Below are 21,007 nucleotides of genomic sequence, written 5' to 3' on the forward strand. Positions count from 1 at the left end.
AAAAAGCTGGTAAATTGAACTTATCAAAATTACGTGCTCTTCAGAAAACTAGTCAAATGAAAAGATACCAGGAGGCAGTGGTAAGAATCTGGTGGAATTAGAACTCTCATACACTGATGGTGGGCATGTAAAAAGATAACACGCGCTTTGGAAAAACAACCAGCAGATTCTTGCAAAGTTAAACATACATCTACCATAAGATCCGGCGATTCCACTCCTAGGTATTTAACCAAGGGAACTTAAGCAATTGTCCATACAAACCCTTCCACATCAATGTTCACAGCAGCTTTATTTGTAATAGCCCAAGTCCAGAAGCAAGCCAAACAGAGAAACAACCCACTTGATATCCATAATTTAGTGAATGGATAAACAAAATGTGTTATATCTACACAATGGAATACTACCCTACAATAAAAAGAAATGAACCATCAATCCAGGCAACAACAAAATATATGTTTCGATTTATATAAAACCCTAGAAAATGCAAACCAATTTATAGAAACAGAAAGTGGACCAGCGGATACATGGGGACAAAGAGAGGTGAGAGAAAAGGGGTTTCAGAGGGGTAAGAGGAAAATTCCGGGGTGGATATGCTTGCTATCTTAATTGTGGTGATGGGTTCATGGATGTATATACATCCCCAAACATGACATTTTAAACTTTAAATATGGTAAATTATTCTGTCAATTATACCTTAATAAAACTGTTTTAAAAATGTAAAATCTGCCAGTACTAGGTCCATATGCCCCCAAGGGCAATAACAGCCTGAACGGCAAGTGTTGCTGCCCTCAACCAGTATTTTCTCTTTTAATTAGATAGTTCTTGAGCTTTTTTTTTTTAAAGAATTATTTAATTTACTGTTTAGCGCTTCAACTTCCATGATGAGAAATTTCCCTTCCTTTTTGTTTTGTTCTGGGTTTTTTTTGGCTGCAACATGTGGCATGAAGGACCCTAGTGACCAGGGATCGAACCCATGCCCCCTGCAGTGGAAGTGCAGAGCCTTAATCACTGGACCGCTGGGCAAGTCCCTTGAGCTAGTTTCTTTTTGTTAATATCTAGGTAGAAATTCCATCCTGTTTCAGGGATGATTTTCTCCCAAACAGGTTTCTTCAAATGTCTTTGGTATCTGTAGTCATCGTGACTAGATTTTGTTTTCTGTGGTATAGTTTGGGGAAATTACTTGATTTTTTTTTTTTCATCTGAGACTGGTTTAAATTATGGTTAAAGGCTGGTTACTACATTCTATTAATTTCTTTGTTGCCTAAGTGAAGTGGTGTGTGTATATTGACGTGTATGTCATATTTTCAAGGTCAGAGGGAAGAAACAGTTCTGCTAAAGTTAAGTATAGTTCTTGTATAACAACCCCGGTGGTCGTTTAGGTAAGGAATTAAGTTTATTGAAGGAATACCAGTATGGTCTGCACTGTTCTCTCACTGGAGATTTCTTCTGTACCTGCTAAGATTTAGTACCAATAGATAAGACTTTTTGATTTTTCCTTGACTCTTACTACCGATGTCATACTCATTCCCTAAACCTTATTACCTTTAAATTTACAAGTACCAACACCTTACTTTCCCAGTACTGTTTTTAGGATGGTGACAGGGGAGCCAATCATGACATCAAGCCACTTAAGAATCTGCTGTGCCTTTCTTATGGTTACAATTTCCTTAATTCTAGTTAAGTGCTGATACTGAATTTTGGGGCTACTTTTATTTGGAAGGAGGATGTGTTTTTAATGGTATATCCTGTACGACGCTTTATGCTGTTGTGTTTTATTTTCTGATTACAAATGGGGCATTTATAAATGCTTGAGGTTTACAATACAAATCTTTTCTGGGCCACATCTAAATATTTTCTTCACGAGAAAGTCATCTTACAAATATTTAACAAAGACAATGGAAATTATAGCAGGAGTAGATTGTAACTAATTAAATACAGTTGATTTACTTTAGGAAATAATGACCTGGAATACAGGTAATGGAACAGGTTTCTCAAGTCTGGCTTTATAATGAGAACCTACAGAACTTTCAGCTGATTAGACAAAGCGGCCAAACTCCGCGAAGACTTTGACTTAGTAGGCGCGCATGAGTAACAGATTCTATGGTTCAGTAAACTAGACTTTTCTTTAAAAGGAGGAAAAAATCCAACACTGAAGTATCAAAGCATAAGCAATACTTACCAATACCGGAATTTTGAACCTAATGTAAAATAATGTGCAAAAAAATTCTTTTGAGGTGGAAGTGGTCTGTCCAAACGGAAGAATGTGTGATGTTCTACACATGCTTTCCACAAGTTTTTACATGCTCTGTAATTCACCATGTTAAATCCCAATAATGTTTCTCTAGATTCATGCTGTAATAAATGACAAAATGCAGAGAATATCATGAGAATGTCAGGATCTAATGTTCCATTTAATTTATTTTTTACAGGTAAATGCTCTACCCTTACAAACACTAACCCTTCCTGTGTCGTTTTTGCTTATCCCATAAAAAAGCAGTAAAATTAATGGAAAGGTTTGTAAAATGTGGACCTCATTTGGTAATATTACAACTCATAGGAACTTTTATTTTAGAACACAGTTAGAAACAAATTTAAAACTTGATATATATCTATTTTCAAAACTTGGTAGCTATAATTATTTCAAAATACAATCCTGGCCCACAAATTAAACTTTAAGATACATCAACACACCTTTCAACAATATCTCTAAACTTATAAATCTGTCTAGATTGTAAATAAGTAAATAAAAACATTCAGCACTTCTGAACACTATTTTGAAATTCTTATTTTAAAATAAGTAGCAACAGGGACTTCCCTGGTAGCGCAGTGGTTAAGAATCAGCCTGCCCATGAAGGGGACACGGGTTTGAGCCCTGGTCCGGGAAGATCCCACATGCCGTGGAGCAACTAAACCCGTGCGCCACAACTACCGAACCTGTGCTCTAGAGCCTGCGAGCCACAACTACTGAGCCCGCGTGCCACATCTACTGAAGCCCATGTGCCTAGAGCCTGTGCTCTGCAACAAGAGGCCACCGCAATGAGAAGCCCGCGTACCGCAGGGAAGAGAAGCCCCCGCTTGCTGCAACTAGAGAAAGCCAACGCGCAGCAACAAAGACCCAACACAGCCAAAAATTAATTAATTAATTAATTAAAAAGTTAAAGTAAGTAGCAACAGAAACATTTCTTTAAAAATTTGGCACAAATTGCTATTTAAATAAATAGTTTCACTGAACTATCTATAGCAAGGCATACATGTCATAGGTGTACAGCTATGATTTTCACAGTGACTGCAACCAGGTCCAGAAATGGACCATTAAGCAGCGCCTCCGAGCGTCCTTGTCTTCCCGTCTCTACCACATAACCTCTACACGTGCCCACCTTCTGCCTTTTATGCCCACAGGTTAATACCACATAACCTCTACACGTGCCCACCTTCTGCCTTTTATGCCCACGGGTTAATACCACATAACCTCTACACGTGCCCACCTTCTGCCTTTTATGCCCACAGGTTATCATGCTTATTTCTCAACTCTACATACACGGACTCATACATGTATGTCTTCAGGTCTGACTTCTTTTGTTCAATATTATGTTTCTATATTCCTCCACGTAATTGTGAAGCAGTAATTGACTCATTTCATTCTACACACTATTCTCTCATGTGAACAGACCACAGTCTATTAACCTGTTTACCGCTGACAGACATTTAATGTTTCTAGTTTGGTGATGTGAAAATGTTGTTCCTGTGTGTATTCCTGTATCTTGTCAGATGCGCGTAGGTGTGAATTTCTGTTGCTGGGCCATAGACGCCACGCGCTCACCTCTGGTCGGTGCCGCCCAGCCGTTGCCAAAATGATCAGCCTGACAGGCACCCCCTCTACCAGCAGCGCATGCTCTTCACACTCCCCGGTCACTGGCTCCCCATCTTTTTGCTCCACTATTCTGGTGGTTGCGTGAAATTATCACATTTTGGTTATAATCTGTATTTCTCTGATGCTTACTTGAGGTTCAACAGCTTTTCATGTTACTGGCCATGCGGATATTCTCAGTTCTGGAGTGTCTGTTCAAGTCACTAGCGCACTTCTGGATTGGGCTGGATACACAACCAAGGACATAGATGGTGTGTGTGTATCATACACATATTCTGTGCTATTTGACTTTCTTAATCATGTCTTTTGACGAACATAGTTCTTAATTTTAACCAGTTCTAGTTACTGATCTTCTCCTTTAATGTTAGTTTCCCTTCTATGTCCTATTAAAGCAATCTTTGCCTATCAAAAGGTCATGAAGATACCTTCTATGACTAAAATACAGTAAAATGCCCATGTATAAATTTTAAGCTGTGATGTAGTAATGTTCTACATAATAACATTGTATATTATATACTTATCAAGCACTATACTTAATTTCTGTTGGTTTTATTTCAATAAAAACTCTCTTGAAAGAAAACTATGTTTTGTGAGTATAATGATGAATCATAGTAGATCAATATCCTCTATAAAATACATTTGATTCAAATATATTTTAAGGCTTTGAATACATTTTATTTTATTATTTATTATGTATTTTTGATGTGGACCATTTTTTTTTAAGTCTTTATTGAACTTGTTATAATATTGCTTCTACTTTATGTTTTGGTTTTTTGGCCTCAAGGCATGTGGGATCTTAGCTCCCCGACCAGGGATCGACCCCGCATTCCCTGCACTGGAAGGCGAAGTCTTAACCACTGGACCGCCAGGGAAGTCCCTGAATACATTTTATACACATATACACATATAAACATCCTGAAATGTGCATTAATTTGTCAAGACTTCTAGTAATGTCAGTCAAAGGATAAGGTTAATTTAATTTGATGAAATAGATAAAATCATTTATAAGATGAAATTCTTTCCAACACTGTACTTTCTGTGATAATGTGTTGTATTTAATACACAAAAAGGACATCAGTCCAACAAAGGGAGGAAATGTACTACACGTTCATGAACTAGGAACAAAACTAAACGCTCAGAATCCCCCAAATGAAATGTACTCCTATGTGAAAGGAAGTGCTGTAGATTTAAAAAAAAAAAAAAAAAAAAGGACATATAAATGCTCAGTTACTGACCTCATGAATGGACCCTGGGGACGACAATGAACATCACAACTGAGACCAGTTTCTAAGTTCAAGAGATAGCAGAACAGATATCTAGAATAACTTCTGATCAGAACCACAGAAACACTAGGGATATACTTTGTCATAAAATGTGAATTACTTAACTGAGTAGGCAGTTATTAACAGTATTAATAACACATTTACTTGCACTAAAAGTTCTGTAATGAATGACGACTTATTTCTTAAAGGACTTTAGTTATGTTAATAAGATCAACTCACCAATTCTTTTCTCAGTTGAATAAAAAACTGTTTGCACTTAAAAGAAATTTTTACAATCTTCAACCTGGATAAAAAGAGAATGAATTGGAGTATTTAAAATATTGAACAAAGATAAAAATATTAATTAAAAAATAATCTTTTAACTGTATGTTTAGTAATGTCTAAATATTTAATTATATATACATATATAAAGTACATAAAGAATCTAAAGTTTTTGGTGCTTCGTGAAAAAATAATTAGAATTTATATGCTCAACGGAACATAGTTTTATCAGAACATTTGCTGTAAACTATACATTTCCCAATTTTGTATCTAAAGAAATACATAAAAACACATATCACAAGTTAAAATTTTAAGAATACCAATAATATAGTTATTTACTCTTTAAAACTGCATGTAGTTTTCTGCACGTTAAGCTTGGAAATCACCACTCCATCCTGGCAACAAGTAAAAAGCTCAACAGATTGAAAAATCCACAGCTCTTCTTAAATACACAAGGAAGGGAAGAGCACAGGGCAAACTGCTACCCCCAAGATTTGAGACCAACAGCTGAGTACAGGGAATCAGAGCTTCCCAGAGAAGATTCAGGAGCAGAAACTGCCAGAGGAAGCAGTGCCAGGGTAGGAAAATCTGAACTGTATTTTATAAGTTGTGGAAGGCTCAGCGTGGTCAACCCTGAGAGTTAAAAACCCCTAGAGGCCCCAGTCATAGGGCGGACCTCACGGTATTGTGAGATTCAGCTCTAGAAGCTCAAACAGATTCCGACAATAAATACCAAAGAAAAGTACCCTCAGATTTCCGACAGGGAAAGGGAAAGAAACCATGCTGAACTAGGCCAGAGCACTCTGCTCTTAACAAGGCCTACCTTTAGGGGAATCTTGTTAACCAGAGCCTGACCTGGGGAAGGAAAATACCCAAGTCCAGTCCACTCTAGCCATCCTGTCCCACCCAAGGGGAGAGAAAAAAAAATGAGAAACACTGTGAAGCTCACAGTCTAGAGGCCTGGGCTCATGAAAACACTGAGAGCTAATCACAGGACTACAGAAAACCCCCCTCCGTCGACACCTCACCACCACATTACTAAGAGCCTATTTACAGCGTTCCTGTTACCAGGGTATCCTATCTGCCCATCAAGAAAAGATTACAAGGCATACCAAAAGGCAAAAACCACAATGTAAAGACAGAGTAAGCATCAGAACCAGATATGAGAGGAATGTGGGACTTATCAGACTGGGAGTTTAAAACAACTACGATTAACAGGCTAAGAGCTCCAAAGGATAAAGTAGAAAGCAAGAACAAATAACAGATAGGCAATGTAAACACAGAAATGAAAATCATAAAAAAGGACCCCAAAATAAAAAATTAATATGCAGAAACCTGTTTCACTTCTATACACTAACAATGAACTATCAGAAAGAGAAATTAAGGAAACAATCCCATTGACTATCACATTGAAAAGAATAAAACACCTGGGAATAAACCTACCTAAGGATGTAAAACCTGGAAAACTATAAGACACTGATGAAAGAAACTGAAGAGGACACAAACAGATGCAAAGATACACTGTATTCTCGGATTGGAAGAATTACTATTGTTAAAATGACCATACTACCCAAGGCAATCTATATATTCAATGCAATCCCTATCAAAACACCAATGGCATTTTTCACAGAACTAGAACAAATAATTTCAAAATTTGCATGGAATAGATACATGTATATGTATAACTGAATCACTTTGCAGTACAGCTGAAACTATCAAAACATTGTTAATCACCTATACTCCAAAATAAAATGAAAAGTTAAAAAAAAAATTTGTTTGGAAACACAAAAGATCCCGAATAATTAAACAATCTTGAGAAATAACAGAGCTGGAGGAATCATGCTTCCTGACATCAAACTATAGTACAAAGCTACAGTAACCAAAACAGTCTGGTACTGGCATAGAAACAGACACATGAATCAGTGGAAGAGAACAGACAGCCCAGAAATAAACCTATGCTCACATGGTCAATTAATCTATGACAAGAAGACAAGAATATACAATGGAGAAAAGACAGTCTCTTCAATAAATGGTGTTGGGAAAACTGGATGCTACATGCAGAAAAATGAAAACTGGACAACTTTCTCACACCATATACAAAATAAATTCAAAATGGATTGAAGACTTAAATGTAATACCTGAAATCATAAAACTCCAAGAAGAAAACACAGACAGTAACCTCTTTTACATTAGTCTTAGCAATATTTTTTGGTTATGTCTCCTCAGGTAAGGGCAGCAAAAGCAAAAATAAACAATGGGACTACATCAAATTAAAAGATTCTGCACAGTGAAGCAAACCAACAAAACAAAAAGGTAGCCTACCAAATGAGAGAAGATACTTGCAAATGATATATCCAATAAGGGGTTGATATCCAAGTATATAAAGAACTTTTTTATACAACTCAGTATCAAAAAACAAATTTGATTAAAAAATGGGCAGAAGACCTGAATAGACATTTTTTTTTTTTTTTTTTTTTTTTGCGGTAAACGGGCCTCTCACTGTTGTGGCCTCTCCCGTTGCGGAGCACAGGCTCCGGACGCGCAGGCTCAGCGGCCATGGCTCACGGGCCCAGCCGCTCCGCGGCATGTGGGATCTTCCCGGACTGGGGCACGAACCCGTGTCCCCTGCATCGGCAGGCGGACTCTCAACCACTGCGCCACCAGGGAAGCCCCTGAATAGACATTTTTTACAAAGACATACACATGGCCAACAGGGGCATTAAAAGGTGTTCAACATCACTAATTATCAGAGAAATGCAAATCAAAACTACAATGAGATACCACCTCACACCTGTCAGAATGGCTATTATCAAAAAGACAAGAAACAACAACTGTTGACAAGGATGTGGAGAAAAGGGAATCTTTGTGCACTGTTGGTGGGAATGTAAATATGTGCAGCCACCATGGAAGACAGTATGGAGGGTCCTCAAAAATCTAAAAATAGAACTACCATATGATCCAGCAGTTCCACCCCTGGGTATGTATTCAAAGAAAATGAACACTAAATCAAAAAGATTTATGCACCCCTGTGTTCATTGCAGCACTATTTATAACAGCCAAGATACGGAAACAACCTAAGTGTCCATCAATAATGAATGGATAAAGAAGATGTGATGTGTTTGTATACGTGTGTGTGTGTGAATATTACTCAGCCATAAAAAAGAATAAAATCTTGCCAACTATGGCAACATGGATGGACCTCGAGGGTATTATGAAAGTGAAATAACTAGAAAGAAAAACAAATACCTTATGATTTCATTTATACGTGGAATCTAAAAAATAAAACAAAAAGAGACTCAGATACAGAGAACAAACGAGTGGTTGCCAGAGGGGAGAAAAGGGTGCAGGTAAAGACAAAAATATGAAATGGATTAAGAATACAAACTTCCAGTTATAAAATAAGTCATGGGGATGTAATGTATATAGAGGGAATATAGTCAATAATTCTATAATAATTTTATATGGTGACGGATGATAACTGGACTTACTGTGTTGATTGTTTCATAAGGTATAGAAATATTTAATCACTATGCTGTACACCTGAAACTAATATAATGTTATATTAATTATAACTCAATAAAAAATTTATTGAAACTTGTTTTATGGCTCAACATATTTTCTCTCCTAGTAAACAAACCATGTACCCTTGAAAGGAATGTGTATTTTGCTGTTACTAGGCATAGTATTGAAACAGGAGGGAAGGGGAGCAGGGCACAACCTTTGAAAGAATGACATAGCCATAGGATATGACAGAAACTGGTAAGAGCCAACTAGATCCAAGATGGCGGAAGATTCGACTTCCAGTAGACCTTGAGCCTCATTATATGCTCATTGTAATGCATTAGCTAAATGACACTCCCACAGGCGCCATGACAGTTCTGAGGCCAACCATAAAAGGCCAAAAGTGGGTGGTGGTGTGGGGCCTTTAGGGACTTTCCACCCCCTCACTTGTTCCCGTAAACCAATTCTTCTCCCTATCGTGCGCCACTCCTTCTCCCTATCGAAACCAATTCTTCTCCCTATCGTGCGCCACTCCTTCTCCCTATCGAAACCAATTCTTGGAGTTTTTCAGTTGACGGGGACTTGCCAGACAGCGGGTCATTTTCCAGTTGCCCGTAACAGGTATACGCCCTAACCGCCACAATGAACAGACAACTATAACGGCCAGAAGGTGGGACAAAAGTTCCTAAGCCAATGAATTCAAAAGTCACCACATTTACCCAATCATTGTGAGAATATACCCGCCCTATGAGTAAATAAACCTATAAAAAGTATGTGATTCCGCTTTTAGGGGTTCCCCATCGGCCTCCTGCGTGAGGTTCAGGGAACCCCGGTGCATCGGCTCCTAATAAACCTCTTGCGTGTTGCAGCGGCTCTCGACTCTTGGCGGTTCTTGGGCGAGTTGGAATCTCTCGCAGACCGCTTGGGTCTAACATTTGGGGGCTCGTCCGGGATCCCCACTCGCCCCCGGGTCACAAGAACATCGGGAGTCGGAGGTATCAGGTAGGCTCGAGCCCAATTGTCTATTTGTTTGTCGTTTGTTTGTTGCTAGCCGCCATTAGGAAAAAGCCGTGCGAACCGGCTTGCTGTGGAATCTGTATTGGACTCCTGGCTAGGCAGACGTGCCGAAAGCTGGTGTCCACGGGCCCCGGGGGACGCCCTGGTGGTCCATCTGGAAGGAGAAACAAATTTTGTCTCCCCTTCATCTGGTTCTGGCAGGTTATATAAGCTGCCATCTGAATTTGAGTTGGTTTCGGGTTTAAGTTCGCGGCGGCTGGTTCTGGCAGGTTATATAAGCTGCCATCTGAATTTGAGTTGGTTTCGGGTTTAAGTTCGCAGCGGCAATATCAATGTGTGTCTTTTGAAATTTTATTGTTTTTCTGTACTATCATCTTTCTTTTGACGGACGACAATGGGACAAACTATGACGGCTCCTCTTTCTCTTACCCTAAGCCACTGGACCGAAGTTAGGGCTAGGGCCCACAACCTTTCGGTAGAAGTAAGGAAAGGAAAATGGCAAACGCTGTGTACCTCTGAGTGGCCTACATTTCAGACAGGGTGGCCACCCGAAGGATCTTTTTTGTTAGATAAGGTTGGGCTAGTCAAGTCTAGGGTCTTTAACACAGGATCCCACGGACACCCAGACCAGATACCATATATCCTGGTCTGGGAAGATCTAGTTCTCTCCCCGCCTCCGTGGGTCCGGCCCTTTGTTTCCTCAACAGGCACGTCTGCATGCGCTCCAGCACAATCGGAGATATTGGCCCTGAAGAAAACCCCAGACACGGAAAAGTCATCTGCTGCCTCGGACCCGCCAAAGGCGATATATCCTGACCTGCAGTCTGATTTGCTTCTTCTAGATTCCCCACCTCCTTATCCTCCGGCCCTAAATCCCATGTCGCCCCTAGGACCCCCAGCTTCACAACCCTCCGCACCAGTAGGGCCACCTGTTATGGCGGAAAGGGGGGGGTCCCTCGGCGGGCACCAGAAGCCGGAGGGCTGTTTCCCCGGATTCTACTGCTTTACCCCTTAGAGAATATGGCCCCCCCGATAACCACGGGAATAGGCCCCTTCAATACTGGCCCTTTTCCTCTGCAGATCTTTATAATTGGAAGATGCATAACCCTACTTTCTCTGAAAACCCACAGGCTCTTACTGCTTTAATAGAGTCTCTTGTCTTCTCCCACCAACCCACCTGGGATGATTGTCAACAGCTCCTCCAGACTCTCCTCACAACTGAGGAGAGGCAACGGGTTCTCCTGGAGGCTAAAAAAATGTGTTAGGCGCCAATGGACAACCTACCCAGTTGCCTAACGAGATTGATGCCGGGTTTCCACTCGTCAGGCCGAATTGGGACTTTAATACCCCGGAAGGTAAGGAGCACCTGAAAATGTATCGCCAGGCTCTGGTGGCGGGTCTCCATGGAGCGGCCAGGCGCCCCACGAATTTGGCTAAGGTAAGAGAGATAACTCAGGGGCCCCAGGAATCGCCAACCGTGTTCCTAGAACGCTTAATGGAGGCTTTTAGACGATTCACTCCTTATGATCCAACCTCTGAGGAACATAAGGCCACCATAGCAATGGCCTTTATTGACCAGGCGGCCCCTGATATTAGAAAGAAGTTACAAAGGCTGGATGGCCTACAAGGTTTCTCCCTTCAGGACTTAGTAAAAGAGGCAGATAAGGTATATAATAAGAGGGAGACAGAAGAAGAAAGGGAAGAAAGAAAGCAGAAGGAACAAGAGGCTCGTGAGGTAAGACGAGATAAGAGGCAAGAAAGACATTTGAGTAAGATACTGGCCACTGTAGTCAGAGGAGGAAACAGTAGAGACAGAAATAGACAGGAAGGGCGAACAACGGATAGAAGGCGGCCATTAGACAAGGACGAATGTGCCTACTGTAAAGAAAAAGGTCATTGGGCAAGAGAATGCCCTAAAAAAAGGAACGGGGGAAGGATCACTAAGCCTTTTCATCTGTACGTGGCCGAGAATAAAGGTATCGCAAAGGGAGTACTAACTCAGAAACTGGGCCCCTGGAATCGCCCGGTTGCGTACCTATCAAAGAAATTGGATCCTGTGGCAGCAGGATGGCCCGCCTGTTTAAAAATAATCGCCGCGGTGGCCGCTTTGGTCAAAGATGCTGACAAACTGACTTTGGGGCAGAACCTAACGATAACAGCCCCCATGCATTAGAAAGTGTAATTCGCCAGCCACCCGACAGATGGCTAACAAATGCCAGGATGACTCATTACCAAGCCCTGCTGTTAAACTCAGATCGTATTAAGTTTACCTCAGCCACAGGACTCAACCCGGCCACCTTGCTACCCGACCCTGACCTGGAAAGCACTACCGTCATCCATGATTGTCAGGAAGTACTGGCTGCAGCACACGGTAGCAGACCAGACTTGATGGATCAGCCCCTCCCCAACGCCGACGTTACCTGGTTTACTGACGGAAGCAGTTTCCTAGAGGAAGGTAAGCGTCGGGCGGGAGCTGCCGTGGTAGACGGGAAAGAGGTCATCTGGGCAGCCGCATTACCGCAAGGGACATCGGCCCAACGGGCTGAACTAATCGCCATGACTAGAGCATTGGAACTAGCAGAAAACAAAAAGGTAAACATCTATACGGACAGTAGATACGCATTTGCTACCGCCCAGGTCCATGGGGCCATTTACCAACAAAGAGGGTTGCTCACCTCGGCGGGCAAAGAAATTAAAAACAAAGAAGAAATAGTGGCACTGCTAGCTGCCCTCATGCTCCCCACTAAAGTCAGCATCATTCATTGCCCCGGACACCAGAAGGACAATACCCCGGTGACAAGAGGCAACAACATGGCAGATAGGGTGGCACGAGAAGTGGCTCTATGGGAAATCATACTAGAACTATCAGATGAGAGTCCTGGGAAACCAAATGATAGGGGAACAAGTACCCCAGCCATAACTAAAGGAACATTATCTCCTCAACAAGCAAAATCCATGCTACAACAGATTCACAGATGGACACACTTGGAAACCAAAAAGATGGTGTCCCTACTACACAAGACAGGTTATGATACCCCTGGACTAACTAAATTAGCTGAGCAGATTGCACGAGAGTGCATTCCATGCCAACAGGTAAACTCCCATAAAGGAAAACTTGAGGTCGGAAAAAGGCTCAGAGGAGACCGCCCAGGAGCCTATTGGGAGGTCGACTTCACTGAAATACGCCCTGGAAGGTACGGTAACAGGTATCTTCTAGTTTTTATAGATACCTTCTCAGGATGGGTAGAAGCTTTCCCGACGAAGGAGACAGCTACTGTGGTGGCCAAAAAGATCTTAAAAGAAATTTTCCCCTGGTTCGGGGCACCAAAGGTAATAGGATCAGATAATGGTCCCGCCTTCGTCGCCCAGGTAAGTCAGGGTGTGGCCAAATACCTGGGGACTGATTGGAAATTACATTGTGCCTAGAGACCCCAGAGTTCAGGACAGGTAGAGAGAATGAATAGAACTCTAAAAGAGACCCTAACTCAATTGTCCATAGAGACTGGCGGTACAGATTGGACGGTGCTCCTTCCCTTAGCCCTGTTCCGGGCTAGAAATACCCCCTCCCGCTATTATCTTACTCCATTTAAAATACTATACGGGGCCCCACCTCCTCTTTTTACGCTAAGGGAAAAGTTAAGTCCTGACTGCCAGAATAACACTGACTTATATGCTAGGCTGTTGGGACTCCAGTTGGTCCAAAAGGAGGTGTGGTCCCAGCTGGCAGAGGCTTACCGACCAGGAACACCAGCAGAGGCTCATCCCTTCCAAGTCAGAGATTCCGTGTACGTCTGTCGGCACCGAACCCAGACTCTAGAGCCTCGGTGGAAAGGACCATACATCGTCCTGCTCACCACCCCCACGGCTATAAAGGTAGACGGCATCGCTGCGTGGATCCACGCTTCACACGTGAAGGCCACACCAGCATCTGCAACATCGGAATGGCGAGCCCAAAAGACCAGCAACCCGCTCAAGCTCAAGCTTCTGCGATCATCAGACTTATAACTTTAACTTTGTTACCCCTACTGACTGTGAGTAATTTTAGTCCTCACCTGCCCCAGCGTTTAACCTGGCAGGTAATTTCCCAAACTGGAGATGTAATATGGTCTGTTAGCAATATCGCTCCCCCATGGACCTGGTGGCCAAACCTTTTTCCTGATGTTTGTAAACTGGCCATAGGGGCTCCCGGTTGGGATTTAAAAGACTATTATGATCAACATAATGTTCCAAAATTTTTATCAACTAGAGCTGATTCCTCCGGAAAGGGTTGCAAAAACGGGATTCGGAGGACTGGGCTCAGAGCTCCTGCTTTCTACATATGCCCCGGGTTCCATCGCCACAGGTCCCTTAATTATAAATGTGGAGGAACTGAAAACTTTTATTGCAATAGCTGGGGATATAAAACCACAGGAGACACCTATTGGAAGCCCACCTCTGGTTGGGACTTTATTAAGGTGACAGCCAATTGTACACACCCAACCAACCCCTTAACTTATAGGCCTGAATGTACTAAATGGTGCCATCCCCTTAAGATCTCTTTTAGTGAACCAGGAAAAAAAGATAAAAAACTGGATAAATGGCCATTCATGGGGAATCAGGTTTTATAAAAAAAGATATAATGATGGATTACTAATGACCATCAAACTAAAAATTGAAACCCCTACTCCAGTTCCTATAAGCCCCAACCCTGAGATAGGGCACTCTTCGCTACCTTTGGCCCCTCCCACAGCGTTACCAGAGATAAAAAACCAAACTTCTGAGCCAAAAAGAATGACAATCAAGCCCAAGACCCCCCTGGGACCAAATGCTCTCATTGGTCCAGGCGGCTTTTGAGGTTTTAAATGCCACAAACCCGGAGGCTACCAAATCATGTTGGCTTTACTATGCTGCTCCTCCCCCTTATTATGATGCTATAGGATATAATTCTAATTATAATAATGTTAACACTCCAGATCAATGTCAATGGAAACAAGAAAAAAATAGTAAATTGACCCTGGCCTCAGTATTAGGAAACGGTACAAGTGTAGGAACGCCCCCCTCGTCCCACCGACATCTTTGTGCCAATTTAAGCCTCCCACAGGGCTCAGGGTATCTCCTCCCTCCTCCGGATGGATGGTGGGCATATAACACAGGATTGACCCCCTGCATTTCTTTAGAGGTCCTTAAAGCTTCAACCGATTTTTGTGTGTTAGTTCAGCTGGTCCCCAGACTCATTTATAAAGTTCCATAACTCAGTTAAAAGAATCTCTCACCTCGCTTTCAGAAGTAGTAATGCAAAACAGGAGGGGATTAGATCTGCTGTTCCTTAAGGAGGGCGGACTATGTGCTGCACTAAAAGAAGAATGCTGTTTTTATATTGATCATTCTGGGGCTATTACCAAAACTCGCAAAAAGAAACTGAAATTCCATGATTGAAATTAGTTACAAAAAAAAAGGGGGGGGAATGTGGGGCCTTTAGGGACTTTCCACCCCCTCACTTGTTCCCGTAAACCAATTCTTCTCCCTATCGTGCGCCACTCCTTCTCCCTATCGAAACCAATTCTTCTCCCTATCGTGCGCCACTCCTTCTCCCTATCGAAACCAATTCTTGGAGTTTTTCAGTTGACGGGGACTTGCCAGACAGCGGGTCATTTTCCAGTTGCCCGTAACAGGTATACGCCCTAACCGCCACAATGAACAGACAACTATAACGGCCAGAAGGTGGGACAAAAGTTCCTAAGCCAATGAATTCAAAAGTCACCACATTTACCCAATCATTGTGAGAATATACCCGCCCTATGAGTAAATAAACCTATAAAAAGTATGTGATTCCGCTTTTAGGGGTTCCCCATCGGCCTCCTGCGTGAGGTTCAGGGAACCCCGGTGCATCGGCTCCTAATAAACCTCTTGCGTGTTGCAGCGGCTCTCGACTCTTGGCGGTTCTTGGGCGAGTTGGAATCTCTCGCAGACCGCTTGGGTCTAACAGTGGCCCAATTCCTGGAAATCTCTGCCCCTTCCCCCAAAATAGCTGGAATAATCCCCACTCATTAGCCTATGAAATTACACAGCCCATAAAAACTAACCACACCATGTTTTGGGGCCTCTTGCCTTCTGAGATGGCCCACCCTCTGCCTGTGGAGTGTGTTTCTCTCTAAATAAATCCACTTCTTACCTAGCACTTTGTCTGTCACTGAATTCCTTCTGTGATTAGACATAAAGAACCTGAGCTTCATTAAGTCCTGAGACCAGGTGTGTGATCTCAATTAAAAGACAGTGGGTTCTGGCTGGGTTTGAGTCCCCGCCCATGGGTTCAAGTGCAATCTGAGTTGCACAGTTTCAGTATTGTATATCAATTAAGCCACGAGATTTGATAGTGCTTGAAACTATTTCAACTGATTTTTTATTGTCTAGTTTTTGTATTGAGTTCTGAGAGGGATATGCTCAAATCTCCAACTACGATTGTAGAATTGTCTATTTTTCCTAATTTTTTGCTTCATGTATTTTGAAACTGTGTTATTATGCACATGTATACTTATAACTGTTGCTTGTCTTTTGTCAGGTGTATGGGTCATACTTTCCTTTATCTTTGTGTGTCTTGTAATATTTTGCTGGCAACCAGATGTTTTACATATTGCATCGCAGTGAGTGTTAAGTATTTGTTTCCCATCTTCCCAGCTTCCTGTTATTTGGTAGTTTACTTACATGGACTCTATCTTCACCCTCAACCTCCAGTTTAGGCTTCTGCTGTTGCTCTTCAGGAAAGCACAGCTCTGGGTGTGCCCACAGGAATACTGAGATGACCAGGGGTACTAGTCATCCCATTCTCTCAAAAACCACACCCAGCTGAGAACTCCTCTAACTGCCAACACACTGCTCCATTATTTTCAGCAGCGCCCTGGGCCATGAACTGCTTCAGGAGCAAATTCAATCAAATTGTGACCGTTCCAAAGGAACAGTCTCTGAGGCAGGCACTTGAGGCTATTTGCTCTACTATCCTGGTTTCTGTCTCTCCTGTTGTCTTTGGGTTTCCCAAGACAGTCCTTAATTAGCCTGAGCTTTGCAGTGACTTAAGTTGTGATGCTTTGTTATTATACAGGAGCCCTGGTGATGTGTCAGTTAAGTCTGGGGCTGGGGAGGAACTCGTCTTTAATCCTGTGATTAGGTCTCGGGTTTAGTGGTCTGGGCCCCTTGGCTGCACCCTTCAGTGCCCGTCAGCTCACCCCTCCCTAGCTGAAGCAGGAAGTACAGAGAGGGCTGGAAATGGGTACTTCCCTTCCCCCACCTTGGTTAGGCTCTGGTAAAACCCATGTTGGTTAAGTATTGGTAAAATAGATTTCCTTGAGGGCAGATCTTTGTTAAGGAGAGCAGAAAGCTCTGAGCATATTTCAAAACGGTTACTTTCCTGCTCAACTTCCATCCCCTGCCCTTCGAACGCCCCGAGATCCTGGTGGGGTGCCTGGTAGTAAAACTCATGAGAACGAGGGGTCCTTCCTAAGTAACTTAGTCCAAGCTAGTCTCTGCTCCATCTCCAGCAATCTGTCAATCACCCTGCATGTACTCCTACCAGGGGTGGCTGTAGCGGTGGTTTCTAGTCCTGGTAAGTTGTCATGCCTTGTATTCACCTGTCTCTCCAGTTTTCAGAGGGGCAGTAAGTATGCCCTGTGTCCTCAATTCTCTGAGGGATCTGAAAAGAGTTGCTGATTTTGAGTTTTTTCAGTTTTTTTTTTTTTCTTGTGAGGACAGGGGTGACAACTTCCAAAGTCTTTACCTGCTGGACTGGGAACCAGAACTCTCTCCTTCCTTTTTCATTTTACTAATGATGTTTTTTGATGAGCATTAATTTTAATGAAGTCTAATTATAGAATCCAAGTAACTCCCAATTCAGTATTCAACAGTTTAAAAGTATGAACTTGAACTGGATAATTTAGGGATAACCATATGTGGAAAGAAATGAGGGAATCTATTACATGGAACATTACTTTTTCTACACATAGCTCTAATTTTGAGAGAAGAGGTAAGTGAGAAGCTAGTGTTTCAGAAACTGAAAGACCCAGGTTTATTTAAAGCTCTGCTTCATACTCATCATACTTGTTAACACTGGCCCAGTCAGCTTCTCTGGCATTTCTCACTCCTTATCCATAAAAACAATGCTAACAACACCCAAGTTGCAGGGTTATAAGGTACAGATAAAATGCATTAAAATCCACGAGTGATTTTTTTCCTACCTTATTAATCTTATAAAACTATCAGCTCTAAACTTCCACCTTTACTCAAAACTCTTTATTCGTATAGAAATTTGGTAATTCCGAGCTGTAATCATATTCCATTTTTATCAAGTGATTTTTATGATTTCCTCAAGGAGACTTCCACAATACTTGGCTAAAATATCAATTTAAGGGCAATGGCAATTCTATGAACACTAATTTGAATAAAGATGATGAGGCTGAAATGGTCCCTTATTCACATGTAGTATTAATAAGAAGTATGTTGCTTTTGTGAAAATAGATCCATACTTTAAGAACTAAAAGTAAACCATGTATTTGATGATTTTCACACAACTTAATGACTGATTTTCTTTGGAAATCAATTGATATTGGATCCTAAATCATGGCAATTTGTGGTATATGTATAACCGTACTCCTAATGTTGTAGTATGTACTGCTATGAGTAGTTAGGATCAGAAGAAATCCTTATGTTCCAGGATGATGTAGGTCTAGTAGCTTTAACAACTTTAAATCCCATCTCTTTAGTTTAATTCTGGAAAATAAAAATTTAAAGTAATACTATATAGTATTTTCCAATCAATATCTTAAATGCTCACATTGTTCTTTTTAACCTAACTTGTGTGATAAAGACTTATAAACATGAGTTCTATTTCTCAACATGAAACTACCTTCAAGAATATTTAATAATAAAATAATATACCAACTCCTCAGCATACGGAATATATAAGATCCTTCACAATCTGAATCTAATTTCTCTCCTAAGCAACATTATTACATCTTAAATTCTTGTGCCCTTGCTTCTGTCCTCAGTGAAGACAACTGAAAAAAAAAAAATCAAACCAAATATCCCATCATCTCCTCAACTTGCCACGTCCTTCCTCACTATTAGGCTCCTACAAATGTTTGGTACCTTTACCCTGAATTCCCTGACTGAACCCTCTATACACACATACCTCTTCCATACTTCCTCCTCACTGAAGAAATTTCTATTCATCCTTTAAAAACCATCTCAAATACCATAGGGCCATTACAATTTTCCCTAGTGAAATTATATCCTTGGTGTTTCCAAAGTAATTTGTCAAAAACTCTTCTAGAATGCTTATTGTAAAATTTTGAAAATACAGAAAAATTTAGATTATCATTTTAACCACATCACCTGAAAAGAATTTATTTCTGATTTTGACATTCATAGAAAACGTACAACTAATAAAAAATATTTTTAACTGTCTTTAGTAAAATCAGAAAAGTATTAAAATTGAAGATGCACATTTACCATTATGAAAGTCAACAATTGTAACTCTCTCTTCTGAAGCATTTAAGTTACAAATTGTCTTATTATGTTTTGTAATTAATTTTTATGTGCCCACTTTTAGGCAAGGACTATGTCTTGAACTGTTTTGTATTCTCCTCTGAACATAACACAATTTGAATTATACAGGAAGAACTTAAAAGATGTGAGATGAAACACTAAATGACCTTTGACTTTCTTTTATGAGCTTTATAGAGGTATAATTTATATATAAAATGAAATATCCCAATTTTAGGCAAACAAATCAATGAGTTTTGACAAATGTATTCAGCTGTGTAACTACCACCCACCCAAACCACCATGTAACAATTTCCATCACCTGAAAATGTTCCAACGGCAACCAAGGGTCTGCTGTCTTTATACTCTGTGTTCTCAGGAATTTCATATAAATAGAAACAAAGAGTACATCATCTTTTGTCAGGCTTCTTACACTTAGCATAATGTTTTGAGGGGAGGCTCCCCCATATTGTTTAGTGTGTAAAACAGTTCATTTCTTTCACTGCTAAACAGTATTCCACTGCAAGTGTAATCTGCTTGTCCTTTCACCAACTGATGGACATCTGGAATTCTGTTTTGTGCTGTTATGAATAATATAGCTATGAACACAGTGTGCAAATCTTTATACGAACTTGTATTTTCAGTTCTCTTGGGTAAATATCTAGGAATAGAATTGCCAGATTATATGGTAAATCTATGTTTAACTTTGAAGAAATACCAAACTGTTTTCCAAAGTTGGTCTACTAGTTTGCATTCCCACCAGCAATATATGAGATTTCTAGGTGCTTTGCTTCCTTGTCATTACTTGGTATTATCATTCTTTTCAATTGGAACTATTGTAGTGGGTGAACAGTAATAGTTCACTGCGGTTTTAATCTGCGTTTCACTAATGACTGAGCATCTTTTTGTGTACTTACTTGCCATCTGTATATCTCCTTTGGGGGAAGTATCTATTCACATATTTCGCCTATTCTTTTTAATCAAGTTGTCTTATTACTGAGCTATAGGAGTCCGTTACAGTCTTTTGATAAGTCCTTTATCAAATATGTATTTTATAAAAGACTGTTTTTGCCTTTTCATTTTCTTTACAGTGTCTTCTGGAGAGCAAAAATATCTAATTTTGATGAAGGTCATTTCATCAATTTTATATTTTGTATTTCATGTTTTCCTAGATAGTGACCTACTGGGGAAATTTATGTTTATTTTCTCAACGTAATTGTGGCAATTTTCTAAAATAATAGCTTCTGTCAGTTATCATATTTCTATTAGTGTTATATAAGTGACTAATTACAAAAACCTATTAAATAATAATGAGATATTGAAAAATCTGGACCAATTCTTTTAGGAGATATAAAGAGAAACAGATTGATACAATATATTTCTTTTGTATTTGCTTCTTCTCCTAGAGAAAATCATTGTGTTTATTTTTAAAAACCCGAGTTACTTATATGATATTCATACAAGGGATATGTGATCAATATGATTTTTACAGTTTTCAAGTTATCCCCTTAAAGGGAAATGGCAGATGCTGCCTCTCCTTCTTCCTCACTTTGGGATATAGGAGTGA

General features: G+C 40.7%; 1 protein-coding gene across 2 annotated transcripts in view; it reads right to left on the reverse strand.

Annotated features, from left to right (window-relative positions):
- The window catches only part of PTPN4 (protein tyrosine phosphatase non-receptor type 4), a 185,168-nt gene that overhangs the window by 61,657 nt on the left and 102,504 nt on the right, over positions 1 to 21,007 (reverse strand). For both annotated transcript variants that reach the window (XM_032637276.1, XM_032637275.1), the window contains exons 11-12: positions 5,371 to 5,434; positions 2,180 to 2,352 (exon numbers count right to left, since the gene is read on the reverse strand). In XM_032637276.1, the coding sequence (XP_032493167.1) occupies positions 2,180 to 2,352; positions 5,371 to 5,434 (237 nt within the window). The remainder of the gene's footprint in view (positions 1 to 2,179; positions 2,353 to 5,370; positions 5,435 to 21,007) is intronic.

The sequence above is a fragment of the Phocoena sinus genome, chromosome 7 (genome assembly GCF_008692025.1).
Source record: "Phocoena sinus isolate mPhoSin1 chromosome 7, mPhoSin1.pri, whole genome shotgun sequence".
NCBI classification, from domain to species: Eukaryota; Metazoa; Chordata; class Mammalia; order Artiodactyla; family Phocoenidae; genus Phocoena; species Phocoena sinus.